This window comes from Teleopsis dalmanni, chromosome X (assembly GCF_002237135.1).
Source record: "Teleopsis dalmanni isolate 2A chromosome X, ASM223713v2, whole genome shotgun sequence".
In the NCBI taxonomy this organism is placed as follows: domain Eukaryota; kingdom Metazoa; phylum Arthropoda; class Insecta; order Diptera; family Diopsidae; genus Teleopsis; species Teleopsis dalmanni.
Window position 1 is genome coordinate 13,387,573 of NC_051848.1, and position 27,891 is coordinate 13,415,463.

The window sequence follows — 27,891 nt, forward strand, 5'->3', positions numbered from 1 at the left end:
AAGTTTGGACGTATTTATTATTCAAAATGAACTATTATATACCTTGGGTATATCGATGCCAGAAGAATCACAATGTTGTCTATGCTTTAAGAAGCTTTGAGGAAACATGTGAATCAATCAATCAATTTCACCATAATATTTTGTAAAAATTTTATGTGATATTTTATATATAAATTCTTTGTACTTCTTTTTAATATAATATATAATGTTAATTTAATTATCATTTTAAAATAAATATAGGATATATATGAACATATATTCTTCGCAAATATAAATGATTTAATTTGAATGTTTTGATTCTTTGTTGATACTTTTAGATGCTTTGTGATAGCGATAACAATTTCCCCACAAAATTATATTGACTACATCACACAATTATATTGTTTCCCCACACCTTCTTTCGTATTTGAATCAGATCTTTTCTATTAAGTCTTTTGAGATTTTCTTTGGTAGTCGTTCCTTGAAGTAGTGCATGGATATACCCGTGTGTGCTGTACAATAACCAAAGTTGATTAATATTATTGTATGGATTTTATATGAACAATACAAATGTTTAATTATTTCTGATATTGCTAACCACATGCTTCTTTTTCGCCTTTAACGTTCTGTTTTGGCGTTATTACTTGGATAATATAGATTTGCTGCAATGTTAAATATTTCGCTCGAAACTTACGTCCAAAACAAAAATTTTTTATTTTGAAAGCAGATTTCGATTAAAATTTTTAATAATAATGTTTTTAAGAAAAACACTTTTTATTAAAACAGATATTATTTCAGTAATTTTAAGACTCTAACGCAATGTATCAGAGGAATATCTTATAAAATACTCTATTATTAATTATTGTTTTAAAAATAAATTAAAAAACCTACATTTATAAATAACAATAATTCCAACAGCTAATTAATACTTAAATTTATTATTTTTTATATTTACTTCAAAAACACGTACATTTTTATCGCCACTACTACATGCTAACACAGCGACCTTGAAAATTAATTAAATTCGCAGGTTGCAATTAATTTTGTGTAAAAAAAATTTTTTTTATTTCGTTGAAATGCAATTTATTTGACCAAAAATTTTACCAAAATAACATTATAAATTTGTAGCATTATATGCCTTGAAAGAAAACTTTGATTATATAACTTTATATACTTATTCCGCATAGGTACCTATGCGCCTAATTGTTTATAAAGCTCTGGAACATAATCGTCCCATTCAGCCTGGTAGAAATTCCCAGCAACTGGAGTACCTAGAGCATATTTCTTTGCGAACTCCGCAATTTTAAAGCCACCACGACCGTCACCACTGTTGTTGGGCAAACGTTTTTCGTCAAAAGTCAATTTACAATTTTGTTTGAAAATAAGAAAAACGTAGCGATGCAAACCGGTGCCTTCTGGCGGTCCTGAACCGACATAAGCTGATAAAACTTCGCCTTCGGCAACCTTATTACCAGGTATATTACCGACTAACCAATGATGCCATTCGCGAAAAGTAGGCTCCTTGCGGCTTGGTGCATCAGGATCAGTCATGCAAAGAGTGTACAATGCGTTAGGATCTGCATTCCAAGTAACAGTTGGCTGGTCCTTAACCTGAGTTGGTGTTAGCACGTTTCCTTCGCAAACTGTAGCACCGCTAGCATAGCAAATCTTTGCAATTTCCTTTGGTGCACAGGGAATCACATCAGGAACAACTCCGTTTTTCTCCATGCTTGCACTAATTGTTGACGAATAACGAGAAGAAATTTTAGTAACCGGCTTTATGTGTTGACTATTTATAATAAAATTTTTTTTGACAACTGTCAAATAAGAAATTGAATTTATCGGAGAGTGTTGTTGTTGTTGCTGTAAAACAAGCAATCTACGATTTTTAAAAATCGCCGAAGCTATTTGTTGGCTACGATGAAAAACACTTGCAGAAAAAGACATTTTTCGTTAATATAAAAGTTTTTTTTTATTTTTATCAATTACAAAAATAATTAATATTAGAGTGGAGACTAAGATTTGGAGATTTTAAAAATGAATGATGAACAAAATATGACAACCAGTGTTGGTAATATATACAATTTTTCGTGATTTTTGTAACATATTTCTTGCAGTTTACTACATTTAGTTTATTTAAAATTTAATGTGCTTTAACAGTTAATTTTAAGCAGAATATTCTTCTCTGTACATATTTTAGGGATTTTCATATTTTCTGACTAATAAGGAGAAGAGATAACGAAAATAAAACATTTTAACATGCGCGATGTCTTCTATACAAAAATTTGGACCACTCACATATGCGCTAAAAAAAACTAAGCTAATATTTGTGATTTGTTTTAATAAACTTAAAAAATTTTATTTTTTAGTTTTTATTTTATTTTTAATATACATTTTATTTATTTTTTTTACTGGTAGAGTTCATATTAAAGAATTTTTAATCTGCAAAACTGATTCATGTGCTTTTTACCAAAAATCTACCAATCTACCGAAATTGTACCAATCTACCGAAATTAATCCTCAAAAACCAATCTCGTGTGTTGTACGTCAAATGGCGTAACCAGGCTAAACCAGGTTTACAAAGTATTAACCTTGTATAAAAAATAAATAATTAATTAAATGGTATATATTTTCAAATTAGTGTTCTTGTGCGCTTATACTACCTCTATTAACACATTCTTACAATTGACTGGATAATTGTATAGCAATTAGTCATATTTTCTGCACAAATATGTTCACAGTTAATGTGTTATATTGTTATATTCATTAAATGCTTTATTTCTGTTATACTAATTAAGATATACTTTATAACAGTTTTGTGACAGTTACTGTCAGTTAGAAAAAATAGCAGTTCAATTTCAAGTTGTGCAAAACACAATTTGTTATGATAAAACAAGATGGAAATTTTATAAATATTATCATTTTTTGGTTCTCCGTGACAAAATTGTAATAAAATAAAAAGAAAGAATTTATTATTTAAAAAGCCCTACACGTAAACGACTATACTAAACGTCATATTATTTTTAAAATATAAAAGTTTTCGCTAAAAAGTATGTTGCTACACACAAATTTAATTAACTTTATTTAATTAACTAGTCTTTTTCAAAGTGTACATCACATAGTTTCTGATGTACTGTACATTTAAACTATCGCTATTAACTCGACAACTATGGAAAATTCATATAAAAATATATTCATGAAATTTGATAATTGTAAGTGTGAACATGGAATAGCCAAAGAATAATTTATTTCAAATATAACATCTTGTAGTGCCTGAAAGTCCAGTACTGCTTCTTTAGAATTTTTCGGTTTTGTATTTGATGTTTTTACTAATCAGAACTAATTTAAGTTTTAAAAAATGAAATAAATTTTAAGTGCTAAATTAGCATACGATATTTCAACGTAAATACAGAGTTGCTTTTTTCCCTTGTATTATTCACAATTCCTCATCATATCATATTCACGAAATTTGAAAAAATCATCGAATGGTTTTCATATAATATAATTCAATCTAATATTCAATATAAATAAGCTACTAAGCCCTAGTATTAGGTGTATCTATAGCATTAGGTGGAAATAAATGGTCATTTCGTAGTTTAATGTAGCGGCTACTACGTCTCAAATAATATTCCTATGATAATCGACAAGGAACATATAGAAGTTGAACTGTCCTTTATGAATTAGAATAGTGCGTTAATGTAGCACTAATGGAGCAGTTAAGGATGCTTAAGCTCACTTCAGTCAGCTCATCACAACATTGGGAGATCTACTCAAATTAATACGAAAATTAAACTACACATTTTGACTTAAATGTAAAATCAGTATCATTGTACTAGCTTGGATCATAAAAACAAACAAAATCGATACAGTTGCTCATTCATATTTTCTCAATGAATGCATAAGGTGCATAATATATTGTATAATATATTAAAGAGATGGATCTCCAATGAAGAATTATAATGAAGAACAAGCGTATAAAACGCAGAAATGGAAATGACAAGGGATTGTCGATACACTGCGAAAACTAAGCTAATATACAGCCGGAGAGTAAAATCTAAAACAAGGAGAACGATCAACGTCGCTCTTGCTAGCGAGTTCTTTATGTAGAAAGCCACAATACACCCCTATGCCCCTGTACACCCATATGCTGAATATTCCCGAAATAAAAATTGAAATTTCTAACAAGGATTAAAATTAAATTTTGAATTTATTTCTCGACCTGTTTTTTTTCATAATGGTTTTATATATTTTTTATCCAGCTATAGGTAACTTTTTGTTAAAATTAAAATTCGACGTTAGTTTAATATTTTTTAATATATTCTATTTATCGACGCTCCTTGATAGTCATCACTTTATCCTTGTTTCTATGACAAAATTATGTATTCATAATAAACTAAAAAACTAATAATTAAAATATTATAAAATTGTTGCAATAATCTTTGTAGATCCTGTTCCTGATGATGGCTCTTGAGAAGAGTCGAAATGTAGAATATATTAAAAAATATTAAACAAACCTTCAATTTTAATTTTAACAAAAAGTGACCCATATTTGGGTAAAAAATGTGTAAACCATTCCTAAAAAAAAAAAAACAAAAACGACTTTAGAAGAACTACGTTTTCTATAATGTATAAATTACATCATTAAATATCTTTGCATTGGAGAAATATTAAGCAGCGCTGTGAACTGTTCGACACTCTGAACCATTGGTTCGGTTAAAAACTGATTTATCAAGTCTTTGTACCAGCGGTTCTAGAAAGATTGTGCAAAATCAGTGAAGCGCAATGGTTCAGTTTAGTTACACTAAAGAGTTCGAGGATACACAACGTCAAGGTGTACTTATCTAATTTATTTTGTTAATATTATAATAATATTAATATTGGAATATTATATATTTTTATAGTATGTATTGTTGTTACTGATAAAGCTACGCTTTCTTTATAGTGACAAAGTAGCTATATTTAAAATTTAGAGGGTTTTTCGTATAGCAAAGAAAGAAAGGACAAACACTAAATAAATTAAACAAATTTTTGTGTTTGTCCTTTTTTTCTTTTATGTATTAATTGTTATATATTAATATTAGAATAAATATATATTTTTGAATTTTTTATTTAATGTAATGCATTTAAATTTTTTCATACAACAGAATCTTATTAACAAATACATATTTAATATTAAAAAATAAACATTTTTAAATAAAATATAAGGCATTTGCTGATTAAAGCAATATATCATTAGGAAGAAACACTTATCTCCGGTGTTTGCGGGGGAACATTGACGGGAATATAAATATAAAGTAACTGGAAAATAAATAAAAAATAACTAGTTAGTTACTTTTAATTTTATAAATTGATTTTAACGAACTTGTACAGATTTTGTAAAGTATGCTTTAGCCTTCTCTGCTTGTAAACTGAAGCCGATAAATTTATCAAATAGATAACCATTCTTTTTGGATTCAAGGAATATGCGATCCTCTCCAATGTTTAAAGTAATACTTTTAGAGGAAATCTAAAATAAATGAATGTATTAACATTTGATTTAATTAAATAAAATTTAGCTGTCCTACACATTCAGGCAAGTACATTTCCACAACGATTTCGTACACTTGGTTTTTATATAGTCTGGCACGTAATTTGTAAACGGGTTCGAAAATATCTTGGCCCCCGCTCATTCGCTGACCAATTTCGAAATTTCGATAAACTTCATTAATTTCTTTGACTAATTTTGCTTTTTCCTTTTGTGGTAATAGTTTGTTATCGATTGATGACTGATGAGAATTAATAATATTGTTTACCTCAGCGCTTCGAATACGATGAGAGACTAAGGTGCCCATAACCTTGCGGTGGCGCAAAATAATCGCCGCCTCGCCGTTCAGTTGTATATTAAATTTTTCACTAATTGCTTCGAAAATTACCGCTAAAAAAAAACCTTTGAAGCTATCTAACTTTAAACACTTTTCGAAAAATTTGTCATTGATGGCAATGTCGCAAACTTCGCATGTGTTTTTGGATTTATCCAATGTGTGGCGTACTTCTGCTATGCTCATGGGTATCCGGTAGCTATTTGAATCAAAGGACGTTAATAAAGTACCCAATTCGTTTTCGGAAATATTTTTTGGGGCAGGAATCTCTGATGTGTGACACACATTAATGAAAAATTTCTCCTTTGAGTTGACTCTGTGGCTCTTTAGACAAAAACCTTGAAATAGAAAAAAAAAATTGGTTAAAAAAAATTCAATTACGGTCAATTTTTTCATAAAATAAAAATAAAAATCGATTGAAATGGCATTACTTGCTTTCGGAGAGGGCGCAGAAAGTGTGATCGAGTGGTTTTTTAGCAATATATTGCAATAAAAAAAAACAAAAACATTTTAAAACGAAGGTATACCAGTGTATCTTTCAGTAGTGAGCACATGAAATATAAACAGCATCCGTTGGAATTGAAAAACTCTATAAAGTGTAATATGTATATATATGAAAAATTTGTACGTACATATATTCCAAATGATTTAGTTTTATTTGTGATTAAAATTAAGTCATATATACATGTGAATTCAAATTATTCAATAAAGAATCCAAGAATTTATGAATCGCAAACCCCACATTATTAATGAAAATTGACGAGGATATGATGATAAGTTTTAATAAACAGCACAGAAGCAAATCAATAAAGCCAAATAAGGTACTACTTACTACTCGTACAATAGTAGTAACATAAACAATTGAATTTACACAGTGGCATTTCGGAAAAGGTAAAGCTGACACATCCAGGGCATCGAACCGGAATTTTTTACGTTCCGGTTGAAGACAAAAAAATATATCGGTTTGGTTCCGGCTTTCGTTCCGGCAAAAATAACAGTTTTTTCCAGTTTTCTGTTCGGTTCCGGTTCGATGTTCTGGACACATCAATGTCTGACAGGAGCAAACATAAGTAGAAAAAGTTGTTACAGTTGAGTTTATAGATCTATAACTGCGTTTCTGCGCAAATACATACTTTCTTGCGTTTTAAAGCTACAGGTTTGCTTATCACTCCACGTAATTGCAAAAAACTAATATATATGAAATTTATAATTCTCAAAAAGTTTCTTTAATTATGTTACGCAGAGCTGTATTATTTAACTCCAGATTTTAACAATAATTGCGTATTCAATAAGCGAAACGCAAGAATGGAGGAACGCAGTCATTGTGCTTGGACCATTAGTTAAGGTTTCGCAGTTTAAATAGTACGTAACACTGTATCTGTGATCATGCCTAAGTTAAGAATAATACGTAAAATCGGTTGACCTACTAAATCCATAATAATAATGTTCATGGTACTGCTCTAAACTTCCGAACGAAACTCTGATGGTTTTTGTAGTTGTTAACCAAAGACAAGTGGATGTTCCTTTTTTCAGGAATTTCATATTTCCATTGTACTATGGATTCAGCAGTTCCTTGAATTGGAAACCTCCAATTCAAAAAACTGCTGATGTTGAAGTACTACATCAGCATTTCTGTCTTGAAAGACATTTCGTTCTGTACCACTTTTATTGGCTTAAACTGAATTATTTATCTTAAAGAATGCAAAATGACGTCATTAAATGTTCACACGAAACATGCTGTAAAGCATAAAATTATGAAGACGCTAAAGTAAACAAATCTATCTCATAGAAAGAAGAGTTTAACAATGAATGCAGAGTTCAAATTTTAATGTCAAGATGCTCTCAAACAACACTTAGAAGCGAAAGTTTCATAGAAAAGCAATATTAGTGTAAAAGTTTATTAGCTAGCTGTGTTTATACATAATTAATAAAATAGTAGTCAATGTCATGCTTTTATGGTAAAATATTGATTTATAATAAATTATTTATAGTGTATAAGTGCAACGCAATTAAAAAACAGTAATATACGAACAAAAAAAAAACGAAATAAAATCAAAGGTTCAGAATTTTGAAGGAAATTCACATATTCATAATGCTATATATCTATAAATATATATTATTTATATATTTCTTAATAAAACTGAAAATGTTTGATTAAAAAATTTGGAAAAAATCTAATCTCTTCGTATATAGTGGGTTATAGCTGTTATGGTAGTTGTCAGAGAAATTTAATCGTATCCATACCCTAAGTTAAGAACCTCATTTTAGTGTCACAGATCAATTGTGCACAGACAGAATTGCGCACATCAGGACAATAAAACAGATAAACGAGGTCAAGAGCATTCGCGGAGACTCACTTAAGGAGGATTTTTGAAAACTCTTCCTTAAAATTCATATCTCAAATGAAAACGAATAATTAAAAAAATCATCTAAAATATTTATTGGAAAGATTTGAACTCCAAAATCGTTCATTGTATACGCTTATGTATGGGACAGGCCATACGTCATAAATGGACACCAGACTCTCATCTGGTAAGTAACAGTTAAATATGCGGCTATGCCCACTTTTAAATCAAACCAAAGTAGTTCTTATTATATGGGCCTGAAAGACTTATATATTATTTTGATATACCGGCAGGCAGACTTTTAAACTCAGTCAAGTCAAAGTTTGCCTGCTAAATTTGATAGCTATATATCGCACTCACTGCTATCGACACGATTCAGTCGCTTGTATGACCAGCGAATCAAATATAGATTGATTGACATTACACTGTGTATTTACCTACATTGTACATAATGCACATTTTTACATTATTCCTTATTATATATTTATTATTTTAGCAAGTATGCCTGCTTGTTTAAATTATTTTAATACATAATAACTTACGTTCTTTTACATAGATTGGGGTCTTTTCAAATATATAACAATCAGGTGTTTTGTACAATTTGCTGCATATACAAATTATTCCGAAAATATTTTTAAGGAATGTAAATTATTTTCAAGCAATAGAGTAAAACTAGTTTTAAACTGTTCTATAGATTTCACAGAATCAAAAATAAAAAAAAATAAGCATCGCCGAATAGTTTATATGAAGAGTATAGTCAATGGATTTTATTGTCTATACTATAAGTCACTTAGAATATGACGATGCCGCAAGAGAGCTGTATATGTTGTATATGCTACAGTCTTCAGAGTGATTAAAGTTGGAGGAATAATCGGTATTACGTATCGAATTGCTTAGGATGGTCATAGTGTACCGTCCAATAATAATAACATCACATCGTTTACTTTAAAATAGCTCAGTATTCATACTTTAGAAATAGTCTGGCTTACAATCGTTTGAAAATTAGGAGTTCGGTGGTCACGAAAAACTGATCAACTTACAAAGAATGGTGGGAATATTGCTTTTACAGCACTTAAATCATTTTATGGGAACCACAATTGTTGAATATCAATTACGTATTTGTGATAAAACTGTTGACAATTTTCAAAGTTTAAAACGATCTGAAATCTGATTAAAGACTATTATCTTAACTGTACATATTCATGTTAACTATAACCTTTCAACTGGATTTTGATTAACCTAAAACTGTCTGAAAACTTAAACCGCAAAATATTGTACTGACAGCCTCGAAATCTATATAGCTTTATAAATAAATAGCTTAATAGAGCTAATACTAAACAATAGTTCTGTTCCACGAGCTACTCGGAGTAACTTAGAGTAACACTGTGTACGCACAAGTGTGTTCCACTAGCATATTTTCGAGCAAATGAGAGCATCTGAGAGAGCGTAACATCCCTGTCGAAATTTGAAAATGCCACACAGACTTTACTCGTACATTTTATTTCTAGTAAAATTTGTGTGACGTGTGAATCAGCTGTTTTGGTTTGAATTTAAATTTTTGTATTGTTTATTAGCGCGACAATGGTGTTCTCACCAGATTTTACACAAAGCTGTTCCATGAAAATCCCTGTAAAGAGCGTAAATTGGCAGTTTATTTGTGTTACGCTCTCAGTTTGTATTTTACTTGACTTTTACTACTCAAGTAGCTCGTGGAACAGACCTAATATCGTATTGTTGTTATAAAAAAATATAATTTTTGGTTGCTTATCTCGATAAAAAGTAAACTTCAGAGTATATAGGTATGTAGATAATGTAAGATTGAAGTGAAAGTGCAAGTCAAGTATTTGACTATATATATATATATATATATATATATATTATGTAGAATTATTTTACATAAAAGCCATAAATTTATTTATATAAAAATTTTATATTAAAATATATACAAGTACTTAAAATGCAATATAAAATATTTCATTCATATCCATTTATTTTAGAAATTTACAAAAAAAATTATTTAGTTAAACTATTTTTAATAAATTTTATGACTCAACTAATGTGAAAATAAAGTTTGTTAGGATTTCGAATTTACTGTGCGTATCGAAATATGCTTAGTCATTGTGCGCTAAATAAAAATACACTGAAAAAAATTAGTTGTACTACAGCAACTGGTTTAAGCGAAGCATTCTGTTTGTTCGATATATGTATATATTTACATGATTTAGTTAGTTTTAATTGAAATAATGGAGGAATTTATATATTTGTTGAAGAAATGATACGTATAAGTTGAATATAGACTATATTATCCTATATAAGGCGTATAGCCGTCTGTCAATCCGAACTGATGGTTCGCGAGGAAATTTTTAAGGTGTATGAATATAGGTTGAAAATTGTCAAAAAAATATATTGACATATTTGTATGGCAATTTTTTTTTGTTTAGCTTATTTTGGTGTCAGTCAATAAATATACAATTTAAGTCAATTAAAAAGGCTATAGATTTTGACTTAAATATGCATCTCTTCGCTTTACATCCTGTTCTTAATCACTTAAGATCAAATAGAAAATTGTATATGCCTCTTTCTTTAATCATAATTCACACGCGATGACTGATCTAAGCCATGCCGTGGACACTAGAGTCATAGGTCATAGGCATATGGTAACAGCATCATGAATTCTGATTATCACATAAAAAATTCAGTGTCGCTGGCTTGGTCATGTCGCGCAAATGCTTGAGCTAGAAAGATGTTTGATTCGGTACCTGGTGGTGGAAAACGCGGTAGAAGACGTCTGCAACTTCAGTGAAAGGACCATGTGACTAACGATATGAAACTATTTGCTACTACCAACCAGCAGGCTACTATTCGGGCTGACTAGATGAGGCTACTGGACGCGGTCAACGATGTCTCGCATCTGTAATGGCCAACTAAATTAATAAGTAAGCATCAGTTTTGCGGTAAATACTTTACTTTCAATATTATATAAACCAGATAAAATTACTAGGACTTGTTTTGCGGCATTTAGCATAGCAAACAAGTACATAAATTATTTCATTGACATCGAATTTTTCATACTGCTAAGTTTTTATAAGCTCATAGAATAGATCTTAGATTCAGAGATATAGAATTGAAGAGACTCTCTAATTGGTAACCCATCTAACTATATGCAGTAATGCTGCTTCTTTATATTACATTCTAATATATTCTCAAGTTTAGTCAAGGCATTTTATTCTCGAGGAATAACGTTTGTCTTGTTGTTTTTATAGTACTAGGCGCAACACTATCAAGAATCAAGAAAAAAATACAATTCCTGTATAATCTATACATTGCAATATTTCCAGTAAAGCCACGGAGGCTTTTTAGAATATATTCATCGATTTCAACTGGCAGATAGTCTCTACTGCCCAAACTATGATAGCTCTACCCAAACTATCATAACGTTACTGAACACGCGAAACTTGTGGTTTTTCGTTGTGATCTCTTTAAGGAGGAACGTGAACTACTCATGGATTCAAAGTATTACACATGAAATAAGTTTAAGCAGTTTTAAATGGATTGCAGTAAAAATATTCGCGAGTCAATTTATAACTCATAACTCTCCATTATTGGGAGAGCGCTACCAATAAGAACAGCTGCAGTGACACAACTGCAATGATGCCAAATGAAGACCCACAGGCCGAGAAAAGTAGTCAATTAACGAAATGACCATAAATAACGAAATACCAAATCGGTGATCTCAAGCGGGCAAAGCGTCGGACATCGGGGTAATTTTAGTGGGTTGAGGTCTTACACAGTCTTTGGATTTCGACTGCTTTACATGACGTTAAGAAGAAAAGATTTTATTATCACATGACTATCCACCAATAGAGCACTTTATTATTATTTGCGTACCATAGCGAATTTTTATTTCTATAGAATTAATAGACCTCTTAAAGTCAACCTTACAGAGTATATATATCCTTTATTTAAGAATAAGAATACTTAATATCTTTGAATTTCGCTTTGAATGCATAATGTATTTATGATAATATAAGTGAATTGTATTCTCACTAAACACTTAAATTGCTCAGATAATAAGTAACTATGTTTGGGAAGTTCTTGACTCAGCACCTTATCATTCGATTAGAAAATTTTGCCAATAAAGGTAGGTAACATGTTATATTACGCATACATTCAATTATTAAAATTATTTTTGTATTCAACATTAATATGCGTGTGTGTATATATGCTTCACACAATGAGCGATGTTCATCAATATCTAATATGAAAATCAAAGATTCCTTTAGTTGGAAATATATCGCAAACTGTGAATGTTAATAAAATTTGCATATATCAGAATGTTATATACATATGTAAATATTTAAATATATTTACCAATCTAAACAAATGTGTGTATTTTTAGTGCAAAGAGTATGATTTGCTGTTTTATGTGTAAGAAGCCAGATTAGATTTTGTTAGCGATATTAGTAGTGACAACATTAGCGGTACGTAATTCATTCAGTAGATTACAATTAAAAGATTTTAAATGAAAACGAGTAATATATATCTAAACAAAACAAAATAGTAAAATTTCTCCATTTGAGCTCATTTTGCATTAATTTATGTAAATATCACTATTCTGCAAATAGTTTAGTTGTGGATGACAGATATAGACAGATAAGATAGATACATAGTTCAATACATTGATAGAAAGATAGTTTAATAGATGTATAGAAAAATAAGTATAGACGGCAAACTGTCAGATATCGGAGTAAGATAGATAGACACATATATAGAATGATAGTTTGATAGCTAAATAGAAATATAAACAGATAGAAAGAATGATATATAGATAGAAAGATAGATAGATAGGAAGATAGACAGATAGAAAGATGGATATTTTTAAAGCTAAATAGAAATATAAACAGATAGATAGATAGATAGATATATTGATAGATACAAGACTTAAAAAATTGTAACCACAATTGCTAAGATATTCGTTTTCAAATGAATATGTTTAATTAAATATGATACTTAAAATCAATTATAACGAAATAAAACTATTTTACTAGTAGAAAATCTTTTGAATAGTAGTAAATTACAACAAAAAATATGCAAAAAAAGAAAGTTCCATGCAGATTTGGCGCGTATAGCTAAAAATCATGTGTAGTCTAATAGGATAGGTTCAGAATTCTATAAAATCAAAGATGATGACTTATAATCAAAGAATATTTTTAAAGGCAACTGATGAGTAACATATATGGCAATACTTGAAATATAAATATTCAATTAAAATAAAATATTGTTGTTGTATTTTATTACTATTCAAAAATTATTATTACTTCTCCTTGTTGTTTTTAAATACAAGAAATGCAAAGATAATGTGAAGTTTTAAGTATGTACTAAACTAATCTGTTACCAGTAAAATTGGAAAGGTGATAAGCAACTTTTAAGCTTTTTTTTGTTTTTTTTTTTGTTTTACATTTTTTCATATAGACCTTTCTTTGGCACCCTATACCTCGGCTAATCCTAAATTGTGCTGTTTCCCTACGATTTTTCTTGTTTCTTGAACCAAGACTTTATTTCCTGCATTTATATCAAATAAGTTGGGAACAAAGATTTCTTTAAATTATTTCTGATTGTTGGCAATTCCATCACTTAATTTAACAACACATATATCAGATTTAATGGAAAGCACCACTCAAGTTGTTTACAGTGCTGTGTTATAAAGCACTTTTACTGTCCTGGATGCTTTGAATATACAGGTGTGTATATTCATTTAATAAAATACAATTTATCAGATATTGATTATATAAGATAAAATATAGTAATAAAATATGAATTATAATATATAAAATAAAGGTTTATTCTGCTAATAAAAATAAAAAGTGCTATAATGAAATAGAAGTATGCTTTATAATAGCAATTTAGTGGCTAAATCTATAAAAGAAGTTTGATTTCATTAATTATTATCACTATTAAAATATATTTGTATATATTAACTGTTCTAAAAGCATTATTTATAATCTATAAACATTTTGTAGGCTTTCAATATGATATCAGCATTATTTATTGCTGGATAATATATTTCGAACACATAACAAAAAAGAAATTTTGTATATATATATATATATATAAATTAAGTTTTTAAATATATCCACGTAGAAGATGTAAAATTTCAGTGGTTAATATCAGCAAGGACTGAAGTGAGATGATGTTACACACTTATTTAGAGTATAAGAGATTATAGCTCTTAGATATATGCGGTTGCAGAGTTACTTGCCTGTCTGTAGAAATACTTAAACCCTATTCGCTTATTACATCATGTACTGCGGCATCTCAATTGTTGTGTATTTCTGGAAAGAGGGGCCTCTGTTAGATTAATGGTTTCGGGATATCTCTATTAATATAAAAAAAAGAAAATAATCGCCATATCAAAGATAAATTAAAATATTCTATTGGAAAACAGCGAGCTAGTTTTTGCCCTAATATATTCTTTATTCACAACAACTCTACAATTTTCGACAGGGGTAACTTATGTTAATCATATTATAACTTTATTTATTTGGATTCACAAAAAGTTAACAAGCTAAATTTTCATTTAATGAACTTAGTTAGTGAAGATATTACCCACATTCGGACAGAGAAGGAAACGACAATAATAAATTAATTGCTCTCGTCATATTGATAGAAAAATGGAAAATGGTGTGAGTTTTCCTGCTTTTCAAACATATTTTATATATACTCTTAATTCACAATAGTTGCGAAGGGTGCTGGTCAAATATTGTATGCCGTACATTTTATGTTGTTGTTTTTATAGATGGTGAAATTCACAAAACCGATCTACTACGGCTTTGTTACTTGGGAGAGCTTAAGCCTAAATTCATATTATTTTCCTCACTTACTTATCCTTTTGTAAAATTATTTTTTTTGCTTTAAGTTGTTTTTTTTTTCTTTTTGTTCTTTACTTAGTAGACGCACAGGTGTCTTTGGAACTTCACATTGCACTATAATAATAGCAAAAAATAGAAAGAAAAGAAAAAAGATTTTACATATAACACCGAAGAATATAAACGGCCAAATGTATAAAAATAATCATTTAGTATTATACTATAGTAAATATCTTATATACCATATATCTAAACTATATATATATATATGTATAATGAAATCAACACATCATACCGTTGATTTCATTAATTCCGCCACTGTCTGAGTCCGTCAGACAGTTACTCTGGTATATATTTAAGGTGAAATTTTATATTAGAACTTACAACGCAGCAGATAGCCGATAGTCTAGTACACTGGCAATGATTTGGAACTAAAACAAAAGTGAAAAATTGTCGGAACCGCGGTCAATATGATTGTACATAATATATATAATAATATCCAATGGAAAAAAGTTTGAAAGAATTGTTGTTACCCTACACCCCCTTAGGGATATGATGCTCAAAGGAAGAGAGACCCATGTTGTAAAAAAACTTTGTAAAGTAGACCCCCATAATATCGATACATTTAATACTTAATACATTAAATACTGGAGTTAGTACTCAAATTATCGCTGTTATATGACACAATTTATATTTGTAACGTAATAATTACGTTTTGTTCTGACTCATCGGCACGGTCTGTTAACACTCGCTTTTGAATACTTGAAGGGTATTCAAATTTTTTATCCATTTAAGTTAAAATTTTATTTTCAGTTTATTTAACATTTACTTCGTATGAGGTAGTGATAAAAAATTCAATTGATTTAATTACAAAACAAAAACAAATTACTTTAAATGGACATGAATGTGATTTGTTGATAACGCGAAACTTCTGAAAAATTTACCTACAAAAAAATTAAAAATTTTTTTTTTTTGCAATGACACTGCGAAATTCATTGATTGTTCATTAAAAAATATTTTAGTTTGAAATTTTTACTTATGACGATAGCATGGATTTGCTGATATGGACTTGTAAAAAATTAAAAAAAAAATTCTTTTTAACGGAGTAGGGTATGAGTTTAAAGGTGATAGCGAGCAACAGGTGTTGGACTGAGTATTGAGTAATTTTAAAGGCCTTCCATAAGCCAAAAATAGCACGTGAATGCATATGAAATGATTTGCAAAAATGTTGCCAATAATTCCTGTTCTTATCTCAAAAACTTTTATCTATTCCTTTCCTAGGTTGGCATTTGGAACGAATATTTCTTTGAGTTTTCTTAAAGAAAGTACAAATCGAAATGACAATATTGTGCTGTGATTTCTCTCAACTATAGCTCCAAAAACTATTCAAACAAATACTATTCCAGCTTTCCGTATTTCGATTTTCGAATATATTTGTATACGTCAAATGACGTTTAAACTCAATGTAGTATTCGATTCGGCACGGCGACGATTTCTTGAGCATGCTGAAATGACAACGGATTTTATTAAAGATAACTACTCTGAACAACTTATGAGAATTCGGGCTTATCAGTTATTTTGTAATCAATGCAAAAGTTACATATACCAAGTGGCGTTAGATATAAAACAGTCTAAATAATTTGAAAACTCACCCCCATTCACCAAACTCAACAAATAAACTATATTGATAAATGGTATATTAGAAAAGTTTGCGTCAAATAGATTACTCTACTTTAATTGGTTGTGAAATGGACGTACCCGAGAATTTTAAATCGCGCTTCGATCGAAATCTTAAAATTCGGGTATAGGTATTCGAGCATATCCAATTGTAATGTTCGAAAATTTTGGATTATTTTTTCCAACTTAATGTTGAATACAGAAACTTATCAGTTTATTAATACGGGACAAGTCAGTCCATCTATTTGTGATTTTTAAATCGGTTTACGAAAATTGATTTTAGAACTGGATTATCGTTTTTGTCTTTATTCATCAGTACTGTTTTGTTCACAAAAAAAAAAATACCATAAGTGCTTATTCGCCGGGTTTCTTCCTAAACTGTTAATTATGATTTCGAGATCGTAATTAACTCCTGCTGTGTGAATAACTAAAATGCTGTGTGAAAACATTTTAGTTTAAAATTTTAAGCTGTCATTAATAGATTCATTTATATTTAGTGTAATTACCCATAGGCGAAAACATAACGTATCAATAAATAATGTTTTACTTACGCACAAAATAAACAAATTTAATGCCATGTTTCGGTGGCGGTACTTTCCACATTAACAGAGTAGAACAATGACTAATGCGATTTAATCCATCTCATTTTAAGGTTTGACTGAAGCAGAACCTAGATAAACCTTCTGCATTACAAGGCGTTAATGAATATACACTTTCAAAATTTATTTCTTAAAAATTTCTTTACAATAATAAATAAGAATTAGTCCTTTAACTAAATATTGTAGATTGTGCAATTTACCTCTAAAAGTATTGTTTTAATTAACTGATTAAAAATACTTTATCATCGAATCAAAGGTATCTACAATTCGTCATTATAATATAAAAAAGTTTCAACAGCAATGAAAAATTGCGCTTCCAACGCGAATTGGTTGCTATGGCATCTGACTGGTATACATTCAACTTATCGGATAGGCAATTACACAATGTAATGTAATAAATATTCATTCTGGCGTCCAACCGCCCGGAGAAGTTCCAGGAAAGATCAGAATTTTTTATATGAGCTGAAGAATTCAAAATTTAATTTAATTTATTTTCGATTGAAACGAAGAAATAAGAACTTAAATTTTAAATTTATCACTTATTAAACTAAATAGAATTGAGACTGCAGCAACGGGTGCGGTTCCAAACCTTGTGCTTGAGTTCGCACCAAATGCTTTGAATAGCGTCGCTCTACGTAATGATTTTTAATTGGGGAACACAATCAGTAAAAGGCATATCTGTTCCACTAGCCAAAATGGAATCAATTGAGTTTAGTTAGTGCAAATGCAAACAATATTAAAACACTGAACAGAACAAACTTCCTGAGAATTCCATTCATTTAATATAAATATTTCTCTTAAATCCGTAAAATTTCTTATTTCATTATCTTCGGGTGGAAGAGCCCTCTTTCTCCTTTGTTAAAATGATTAAAATTTATATTTCTTCCAATTGTTGATAATTAAACAATGACTTGTCATTTTCGCATAACAACAAAAACAACATAACGGATAACACAATGTAGTGGCATACTTGCGGCTATGGCTCGCGGCTCGCGGCAACTAAAATAGCACAATACAGGGTGCCACTTTTTTTTCAAATATAATTGTAAATTATTATGTTTATTTTTTCATAAGTTTTACTGTTTTATTTTCAGTTTTGTTGATTTTTTAGTTTTCATTATTGTTTATATTTTAATTATTCATACATATAACATTTAGATTAATGATGAGTTTATAAAAACATATAAATATCCAAGTCAGACACATTGTACATTTCCGAATTACGCTCACTAAATCGGAAAGATATGTGTAAAGGCTGAATTGTGATGCCGTTTTCGATTGGTAAATCTGGTTGCGATCTGTCAAATTTTGTTTTCCAATCAAACATTTTTAGCGGAATCTAACATTATTTTAATACTGTTAGTAGATATTTATATTATTCACAAATACATATGGTATATAGAATTAAATCAAAGCTGTTCATTTTAGAGTAATCTTTGCTATTCTGGCAAAATATCTAGAGTGTTATAAATTATTCTCGAGTGTTATACATTTTGCGCCAGTTTCACCAATCAAAAATGGAAATATACTAAAAGTGCATTAAAAGAGCATTTCGATTGAAAAAATTACTCCAGATTTACTAATCGAAAACGCCATGAGAAACAGTTTAGTCACCTATTTTATGAAATAAAGAATAATATATATGATTATTCGTGCCGTAGCGAAAATAGGGAGAAACGTAATAACCAATTAAATTTTGTTTTTTTACGTATAGGTAGGTGGAATCTCATATCAGCTGATACAAACTTTGAGTAATTGCGTTGCATTTTTGAAGGATTTGATGATCGGATTAAACAAGTGTTGCTTGTGTTTTCTCTGTCATAACTAATCACTTGTTCTTGATTCTGACTTTTACATTTTCTTACGTTTGTCACCTATACGACAACTATTTCAGCGTTATGGGAGCAAACATGGCTGTATACTTATATATTTCACTAAATTTTTACGAAAAAAACAATATTTATATTATTTATCTAATATAAATTATAAATTATTAATGATAAAATAACGACAATAATAACGATTGAACAAAATATAATATTTAACCGAAATAAATGACAAAATAAAACATAAATTGATTTAATTACATTAGTACGTCACTGGTGTTCTCACCAGATTTTACACAAAACTCTGTAAAGAGCGTAATTTGGCACTTTATTTGTGTTACGCTCTAAGTTTTTACTTTACTTGTGTTTTACTCGAATTTTGCTATGAGTAGCTCGTGGAACAGACCATATATTGATATTATACACGATTTAAAAACCCGAGTAATATTATAATAGTGTAAATGGGAACAACGAAATTCATTTATTCGAGAGCAGTTATGCTATACTACTATATTACTCAAGATTGTGAACAACATCATTATAAAGTCGGTTTTGTTTTTTAATATTTTAACTTGCATTTTGTACGTTGTATTTGTATATTTCTACACGTGTTTCGGCGAATTTCGCTTTGCCTTCATCAGGAGAATTCCTAATACCATTGTATTAATATTATGTTAAATGAAAACTATATAAAACGTTGATATATAGGCCGTGCGAGTTCAAGCAAATTAATGTTAAATTGAAGGAAATAGTAAATTTTGTCGGTATGGCAGCGAATGTTGATATTTAGCAGAATTTGGAGTAGGATAAATTAGGTACCATTGTGAAAATTTTATAAGATGTTTAGTTAATAAGTAAATTTCATTAATTTCACCATAAATTTACTCGAATTAGCACATTTTTATGAGGTAAATTCGTAAGTAAGTGCAGTGCAGAAAATCCCTTGGAAATTTCAATTTACTTTACCTAAATTTACTTGAACTCGCACACGGCCATAGTTACATACTTTGACCGTGTGAATATATACAATATGTAGAATATATATAAAACATATAGCATATATACAATATATAGCATGTGTACAATATATAGCATATATACAATATATGGTATACAACATACGATAGAAACAACGTTTAACAACTACAAAGGTCTTGTTTGGTTACACCCTTTATTTTGAGTATTAACAACAAATGTTTGTACAGCAAAATTATTAATTGTCATGATATATGAGTGTGCGGGGGTTAACACGGACGGTGCTTCGGTGCTTCGGTGCTTCTCTCCCCGCATTGAGTTTTAATCGAGAACGTTAACGTTAATGCAAGAGCGATTCGATTTCGTCATCAAGTGGGTTCTCTTAAAGTTTAGTTTTTCGCATTTCATTCTTGAAAATTCCGACTGCAATCTATGATCAACAGTTTTTCGACTCATGGCGAGTCATATCGAAAAACCGTTTCTCTTAATTCTCGCGAGCTCTGTTAACCTAACCGCTGATTTGATTAAAAAGATTTTTATTTCTGTGTTTTTGTATTTTTGTATTTTTGTATTTGTTTATACTAAAATTTGAAACAAAACCGTGAAAATCGTTTGTCACACTTTCATTTTGTGTGCAGTGTTCAGCCGCGGCGGTTGTTCTTTTCGTGCGTAAAATCGTATTGGAATTTAGTGTTCGTTTAAAATCTTAAAGTTAAAAAAAATAATTGTGTTAACAAAAAACAAAAACAGTTTCCTACATTTTCATTATAAGGTAATTTTATGAAGTTTCGACGCGTTTAAATATTTTTTAAATTGAAATTCTGATTGAAATTCAAATTCAAATTCAAATTCAAATCAAAATCAAATCAAAGCTGCCAGCCAGCTTACGACAAGAAGGCAAAAGGGAAACATGAAATGCCTAAATATTATCAGTTTGTTTTGTGGGCTTGAGAGTTTATATGACGACAATAGTCAGAGTCTGAACTCGTCGTCGAGAAGAAATGAGAGTGAAAGTTGAAAACAGACACAGACGAAACCGAGTGAATCTTACCGTTGCACGCAAAATAGTTTCATAGCAAACAAAAAAAAACAAAAAAAAAATAAATCTATCTATCTACGACTATGGTCTAGTCTACGCACATACGAGCGAGTACGTAGTAGTAACCAGTGTTTGTCCATGCCGCCCGCTCGTATGTGACGTTAGGCTGTTGCTGCTGCTGCGTCCATTCGAGGAACTCCTATAAATGCTTGTGAAATTCCAAAAATAAAATATGAATTAAAATTTGAAATTATTCAAAGGAAAAAAAGTTAATCAAAACCAACAAAATGTATTTAAACTACTCGTTATTTAATTACACACCAAAAAAAAAAAACAAAAAAAAAATAATTATTTATTTAACTATTTTTTTTTTTTTTTTATTTTTTTTTATTATGTGTCTTTCTATGTTTGGTGTTACAAACATTAAAAATTAAAAATTAATTCTTAACTATTTGAAATTTTTGTTTTTGGGTTGGCGCGCCGCTTAATTAGAGGGCGGGGAGGGAAGTTGTGTCAGCTGCTGTTAGCCTTGATTTGACGTAATGATAGTTTTTCAGCATAAGTTTTTGTTGTTGTTATTCAATTTTTAATTTTATTCATTTTTTATTTAAATGAATAAGTGTAATTAACAAACACATACACACATACTCAATCTAACAACAAATTTTTCAATGATTTTCACAATTCTATTGCAATTAAATTGTTTCAATTACAGAAATAAACACTAAATCTATTCTAGACTAGCGCTAAATTGCTTCAAATTTAGATTTAGATTTAGTTTGTTGTTTTGTTTTTAAAAGCTTTGTAAAAACAAATCCTACACGTGACCACCCCGGCAACTTAGACGCTTTTCTCAGTTAACTCACTGAAGAGACGTTATTCATATTGCTTTGATTTTCTGTTCGAAGGACCAGAAGGTAGGAATTCAAAATTAAAAGAGTTTTTCTATACTGAAGAAACCTGTAACAACGACAATCCTTTTATTTTGCATGATATAGATAACTACAATGAAAACTCTCTGATCCAAATTGGTTAAAATAATCGAATATTAACCAATAGAAACAAATTAGGGTTTCCACTTAAAATTTATATCCGTTCAATAGCAGTGTCTGCTGGGAGAGACTTCTGTTTCATATATGTTCAATTTTAAATGTTAATTAAATATTTTATATGTTTATAAATAGGATTTCTCTATGATTTTTTATTCTTATAGGACATTTATCCCTCAACTTTCAATATACATATTTTCTAATTGCATTTTAATATTTCATTTTATTGCGAAACATATTCATTTGAGTTGAGTCAAGTTGAGTTGAGTTGAGTTGAGAAGGACATGCACACACATTGCTTTAGCAAGATTTCATTTTCAAAAAATATTTATAAAAAACAACAAATTTGTAACAATAACAATGTTGTTTTATGTACTATAAGAGTTTGTTCACGTCACTAAATCAATTAAAGTGAGTAATGCTAGTGAATTATTAAAAATTGAAAATTTGTAGGCTTAATTATTAATTTTGAAGATAATTATTTGTGTGATGACGAGTATATAAACACAAAAAAAGTCCACTTTTTAGTAATTAAAATACATATTTTCAATGACTGATATAATCACTTTAGTAAATAATGTTAAGATTGTAAATCACTCGATTTTGTAATAGAATTTCTATTACATTTGTTACGTTAGAAATAGATAGTTAGATAGTTTAAGATAGTTTTAGATGTACGTTTAATTTCATCATGAAATTAAACTCTTTATTTTAGTTGTTACGCTAGATTATCGCTTATAGGAAAGAAAAGTTCGTAAAACTTGCTATAAAAGTTTTATATAATATTACTAATCAATATACATATACAATATATATATATAAACAATTATATCGCTAATATCTATATAATATATTTGCAATATAATTTACTGGATGTACATGCAATTTCAAGTATAATAGAATATATAGATAGCTTAAAGAATATATAAGATTGTATATATGTACAATAGAATCCAGAAAGTCTCATTGACGCATACAAAAATTAACATCAAAAAATTAATATGTTGCAGCTGAAATAGTTAATTTCTAATGGAATATCTAATGTATAGTAAAATAATACTATATATACATAAGTGTGGGATGCATGTTACGTAGCAAAAAATGACTGGTGAAATACTATAAAATTTTTATCACTTCAAACTAATCTCTATTCGCATCTTGCTTATTCACTCAATTACGAAACTTTTTTATATACTTTATCTATCATATTTTAATCATAAGTTGTATTTGGCGAAGGTTCTTGCGTTCAGTATTATAACAACTATTTTGATTTTATCATAATTATTTTAACTACAATGCTAAATTATAGTACAAATTGAATCTTAATCTTGCTTATTTGCTTGCAGAGAATTACAATGATTAAAAAACATTTACCAAACACTAATTTAGATATTTTATGAATGAATGTTAGCTTTAACTAAAAAAAAATAAGATATAATATTTTTATAGCAATTATTATTATGTTGAGGCTAGTTTAGTCAGTGCACTTGAGCACTTTTGGTTTTTTCATAACCCCTCTCTACGCCTTGACTGGATTATTGTTTATCACTTCATTAGACTAAACTATAACTGACCTCAGATCTGCATACCTCCCCGAGGAGCCTGTAATGAAATTCGATAATTTCGGTGTTGGTTAGCCTGTCAGTTTTCGTAAATAATTTCATGGCTCTATCTTTTATGTATTTTTTGATCGGATTGATCTTGAGGTCCCTGAGTATGTCATTCGTCCTAATGTACCATAGTACCTTGAGAAATCTTCTCAGAGCCTGGCTTTGTGTAATTTCTAACTGGCGAATTGTAGCAAATTTTACATTTTTTTTTGACAAATAAAAAGTACATTTAAATTAAACTGATTTTAAGATATATTTTGCAGAGAATAAGAATCCTGTTAGTTCCGATATACAAGCGAATTCATATTTCAAATTATAGTATATCTTCTGAGTACAAGTATGTAAAAAATCACTATGTATAAGAATTTTAAATATTATTCGAGCTATTCGAAGGACCGACCCTTTCGATGTACAATAATATACATTTATATTTATATAGGCCGTAGCAGGGATGTGGCCATCGGATCTATTGTGCCCCCTTCTGGGCTTAGAGTAGGTCTTTAAGCCCTGTTGTGTCAATAAATAGTAGTACAGCCTACTTTACAAAGTTTTATTGCCCTTATTGCAAAGATAGTAAAGAGTCTTTCAAGAGATGTTTGAAAGATTTAAGCTATTATAGCAAAAAAAGTTTTCAGAAAAAGTTTTATTTTTTCTAAATTATGCTAAAAAGCTGTTTTGTGCTATTATTTTTTGTCAAGAATTCAATAACAGCTGTTAATTGCTACTTCATCTAACTTAACTTGAATCTAACTTCAACTTGCAGAAAGCCGCAAGGTATGTGTTTAATTATATAATAATTTATAAAAATTTATTTAATGAATTCTACTCACATCATGAAAGAAATGACATATATGTATATATATTCAACAAGTAAAGGGAAAACTATTGGACTGTAATAAAAAACATTCGAATTTTAGAGCTCCATTATTAAGTACTGCAAGTAGAAAATAAACCAATAATCCAAGAATAACACAATAGCGAAAAGAGTGAAAGACTTGATCAAATTTGAATTAAGTTTAGTAAAAATGGGTTGAATAAGTAAAGGGAAAACTATGGTATGGAGAGCTAGGAACTGATCTGGTTCACGTTTGTAGTTTAATGTGAATATATATATAGTTTTCCCTTTACTTGTTGAACCCTTTCTTATTTTATTTCACTCTGGTCGTAATTTTGTCTTTCACTCTTTGATCTAATTTAAATATAAGTAGGCTTCGAACATTTTTTCTTGCAGTGCATTAATTTTACTATTGCTTATTCAATCTATCCCAACTACTTTGGATTTATGTTTAATTAGATCTTGAATCCTAAATTTATTTTTTACGTGCTAGATTTTCGAATGTTTGGCGTTCCAACCATAGATCATATTTATTGGTTATAATCCATAGATCATAAATTTCATATTATTATTATTTATAAATAAAATAATAATTAGCTATTACGTTATGCTGGCAGACCATTAAGGTCCATTGTGATACCAGATCAGAGTCTTAATTTTTGTTTCAGAGGTCTGAGTACTTCGCTCGTTTCTTGCTCCGAAAGTTTTGCGCCATTTTTAGCAATAGCATCAAATGACTCATTCCTCTCTACGCCTTTGTGACCAGAAATCCAGTACATACAAAGTCTGAGATTGCGGGCTAGTCTGGCTATAGTTTCGTTGTATACTAGAACATTTTTGGATGATGACCACTATGATAGTATAGTTAATTATTATACAATTTGTTAAGGAGTTATAGTAATAAAATTTAATTGATTATATTAATTAAATACAATTAAGATTAATATTGCAAACATAATAATACATCTATTTACGTATTCTTGTGTGGTTGTGGAAAGTAGTTTGAAGGAAGCTTCTACAGTAAAGTCGAAGTTAACTTTAATTGGTTGAAGCCGGGGACAATTATCTAAAATGAGAGTGATAGATTGATGCAGAATGAATTAATATAAATTCCATACATTTTACTGCATTTCTCTATTTTCCATTCAGGTCTTAACTCTATCCTTACTTCCAATCCCATACATTATGTTCTATTGAATATTTACTTTTAACATGCAGTGATCTTCACGAAACTTCTTGACTCAAAGAGAGAGAGAGAGAGAGAGAGAGTGAAAGAAAGATAGAGCGTTAGAGAGCGTCAGAGAGTGAGAGAGAGATAGAGAGTTAGTGCGAAACCTCAAGGAAACTACCGAATATAAACAACATAAGTAAAGTTTCAACTGAACAATGTGCATAAAAAAGTGTCATGTAAAATCGTGTGTGTGTGTGTGTGTGTGTGTGTGTATATGAAAAATGCCAATTGAAAACGTGCCGGTGAGTGTGTTTGTTAGTTTAGAACAAATTTTTTAAATGCCTGCCTATCGCAAAAAGTTGAAGTGATAAGAAATCAAGATTTCACAACAATTGAAAAGCAAACTTTTAAATTATACACGAAAAAGAACTACTTTAATGCAATAAAAACAAGATAAAATAGGCCACCCAGAAGTCAATACCAAAACGTACAAGTGAAAAATAATAAAAAGGAATAATAAAGTTAATCTCGATTACGTATAAAATAACAAATAATATTAATATTATGTTAAATGAGGGACACATAGTAAAGCACGCAGACAATTAAATGATAAAAATGAATAAATGTTATAAAAAAATATAAGAATATAACAAAAAAAAAGACAAACAAACAGAAAAGTACTAAAACAATAACAGTGCAACCATTACCTAAATCTCTAATAAAGAATTGAAATTATAACAGGCACAACAACAATAAAAACTGCAATAAACAAAGATGCAATTTTTCTTAGTTGCATGCGTGATAAGCTGTGAAATAATCAAAAAAAAAAAAAAAATAAAAAAAAAAAAAATTAAAAAATTATGCAAATATATATTTAATAATAGAAATAAGAACAAGAACCGCTTTAAAAAAAATTAAACATTTTCGAAAACATTAATACTCGTTAATAAACAACAAATCTTAGTTTATATCGTATTTCAACTTCCATAAACCTAAACCCAGTCAGCTCAGTCTGTAGTGAAGTGGTGGAGCGGGTTTCTGGTGTGACGTGAACGATTTTTAAATACTATAATATTTATGTATTATGTTTTTTTGAAATTGAATAAGAAAATGCGGAAAGTATTAAAAGTTGTAAATAAAAACATTTTTTTTTGTTTATATCGCAAAAAATTACAAGTATCTGGAAGATACTATGCAGTCAGTCCGTGAATATTATCTCATAGTCAAATACAAGCTCAACACGTGCGCGTCGCCTAGTGAAGGAATATCTCCGGCGAATATGAGAACAGGCACGTCGTCGGGCGTCTCAATTGCAGTTCTCTTCAATTAAAATCTAAGAGTTGAAAGCTTAAAATCTTCTCTTCGTTAAACATTTACAAAAAAAAAAAAGATAAATAAAAAAACATAAGATAAATAAAAAAATATAAGATAAATAACAATAAAAAAAAATAAGATAAATAAAATAAAAAGAACAATAATCTCTACATTAATAATATTTAAATAAAAGCCGTTAAAATACATAGTTAAAGATAATGTTATTAAATCTGCAAAGTAAACAAATTTAAGAATTCTTCAGATCTTAGCCAATATATAATAAATTTTTTTACGTGATATTGTGTAAATGAACACTTTATTTTTGTGCCTATACAAGTAAAGTTACTAGACTAAACTTTTTTATATCCTTCAGATTGATTAATATATAATCCATATTTGTTCTAAATCAGTTTAACGAACTTTTAACAAAACATTTGAAATATTATAATGCACACATACTGAATATATGTACTTGATCAGCTTAACGACACAAGTAAGTGTCGTTAAGTTTCATTCAACCTTCCTACAACAATCAATTTTAGCAAACTGTATTTTTTCGAATGCCTTAGGCTTCGACTAAATTTTTTTTTTGTATCATTTAGATGATTTAGTAGATCAGGGTATACATTTTAATTAGAAAAAGTGACTACTTTACTATTCTGTAAAATAGATGTAGTCGGAACTACATCATAGAATCATTTATTGATAACATTCAAATACCAATCACAAGTCCTGTTAAAGAGGCTAC

The 27,891-nt window shown here is 29.2% G+C and overlaps 2 protein-coding genes across 5 annotated transcripts in view; both read right to left on the minus strand.

Moving 5' to 3' along the window:
* Positions 1 to 1,020: 1,020 nt before the first annotated feature.
* Positions 1,021 to 1,951, minus strand: LOC119687776 (protein D3). Its single transcript, XM_038102257.1, has one exon. The coding sequence runs from the start codon at positions 1,924 to 1,926 to the stop codon at positions 1,171 to 1,173; it is 756 nt and encodes a 251-aa protein (XP_037958185.1). The 5' UTR covers positions 1,927 to 1,951; the 3' UTR covers positions 1,021 to 1,170.
* Positions 1,952 to 5,079: 3,128 nt separating this feature from the next.
* Positions 5,080 to 27,891, minus strand: part of LOC119687774 (PIH1 domain-containing protein 1) — a 29,690-nt gene continuing 6,878 nt past the window's right edge. For 3 of the 4 annotated variants that reach the window (XM_038102255.1, XM_038102254.1, XM_038102253.1), the window contains 3 exons: positions 5,544 to 6,175; positions 5,342 to 5,485; positions 5,080 to 5,277 (listed from right to left, as the gene is read on the minus strand). In XM_038102255.1, coding sequence (XP_037958183.1) covers positions 5,212 to 5,277; positions 5,342 to 5,485; positions 5,544 to 6,175 — 842 coding nt within the window. In that variant the 3' untranslated portion in view covers positions 5,080 to 5,211. The remainder of the gene's footprint in view (positions 5,278 to 5,341; positions 5,486 to 5,543; positions 6,176 to 27,891) is intronic. The other variant, XM_038102256.1, reaches the window with a different exon arrangement.

What these genes read in the sequence shown, in the direction of transcription:
- LOC119687776 (XM_038102257.1), bottom strand. Translation starts at nt 1,926, where the DNA reads ATGTCTTTTTCTGCAAGTGTTTTTCATCGTAGCCAACAAATAGCTTCG.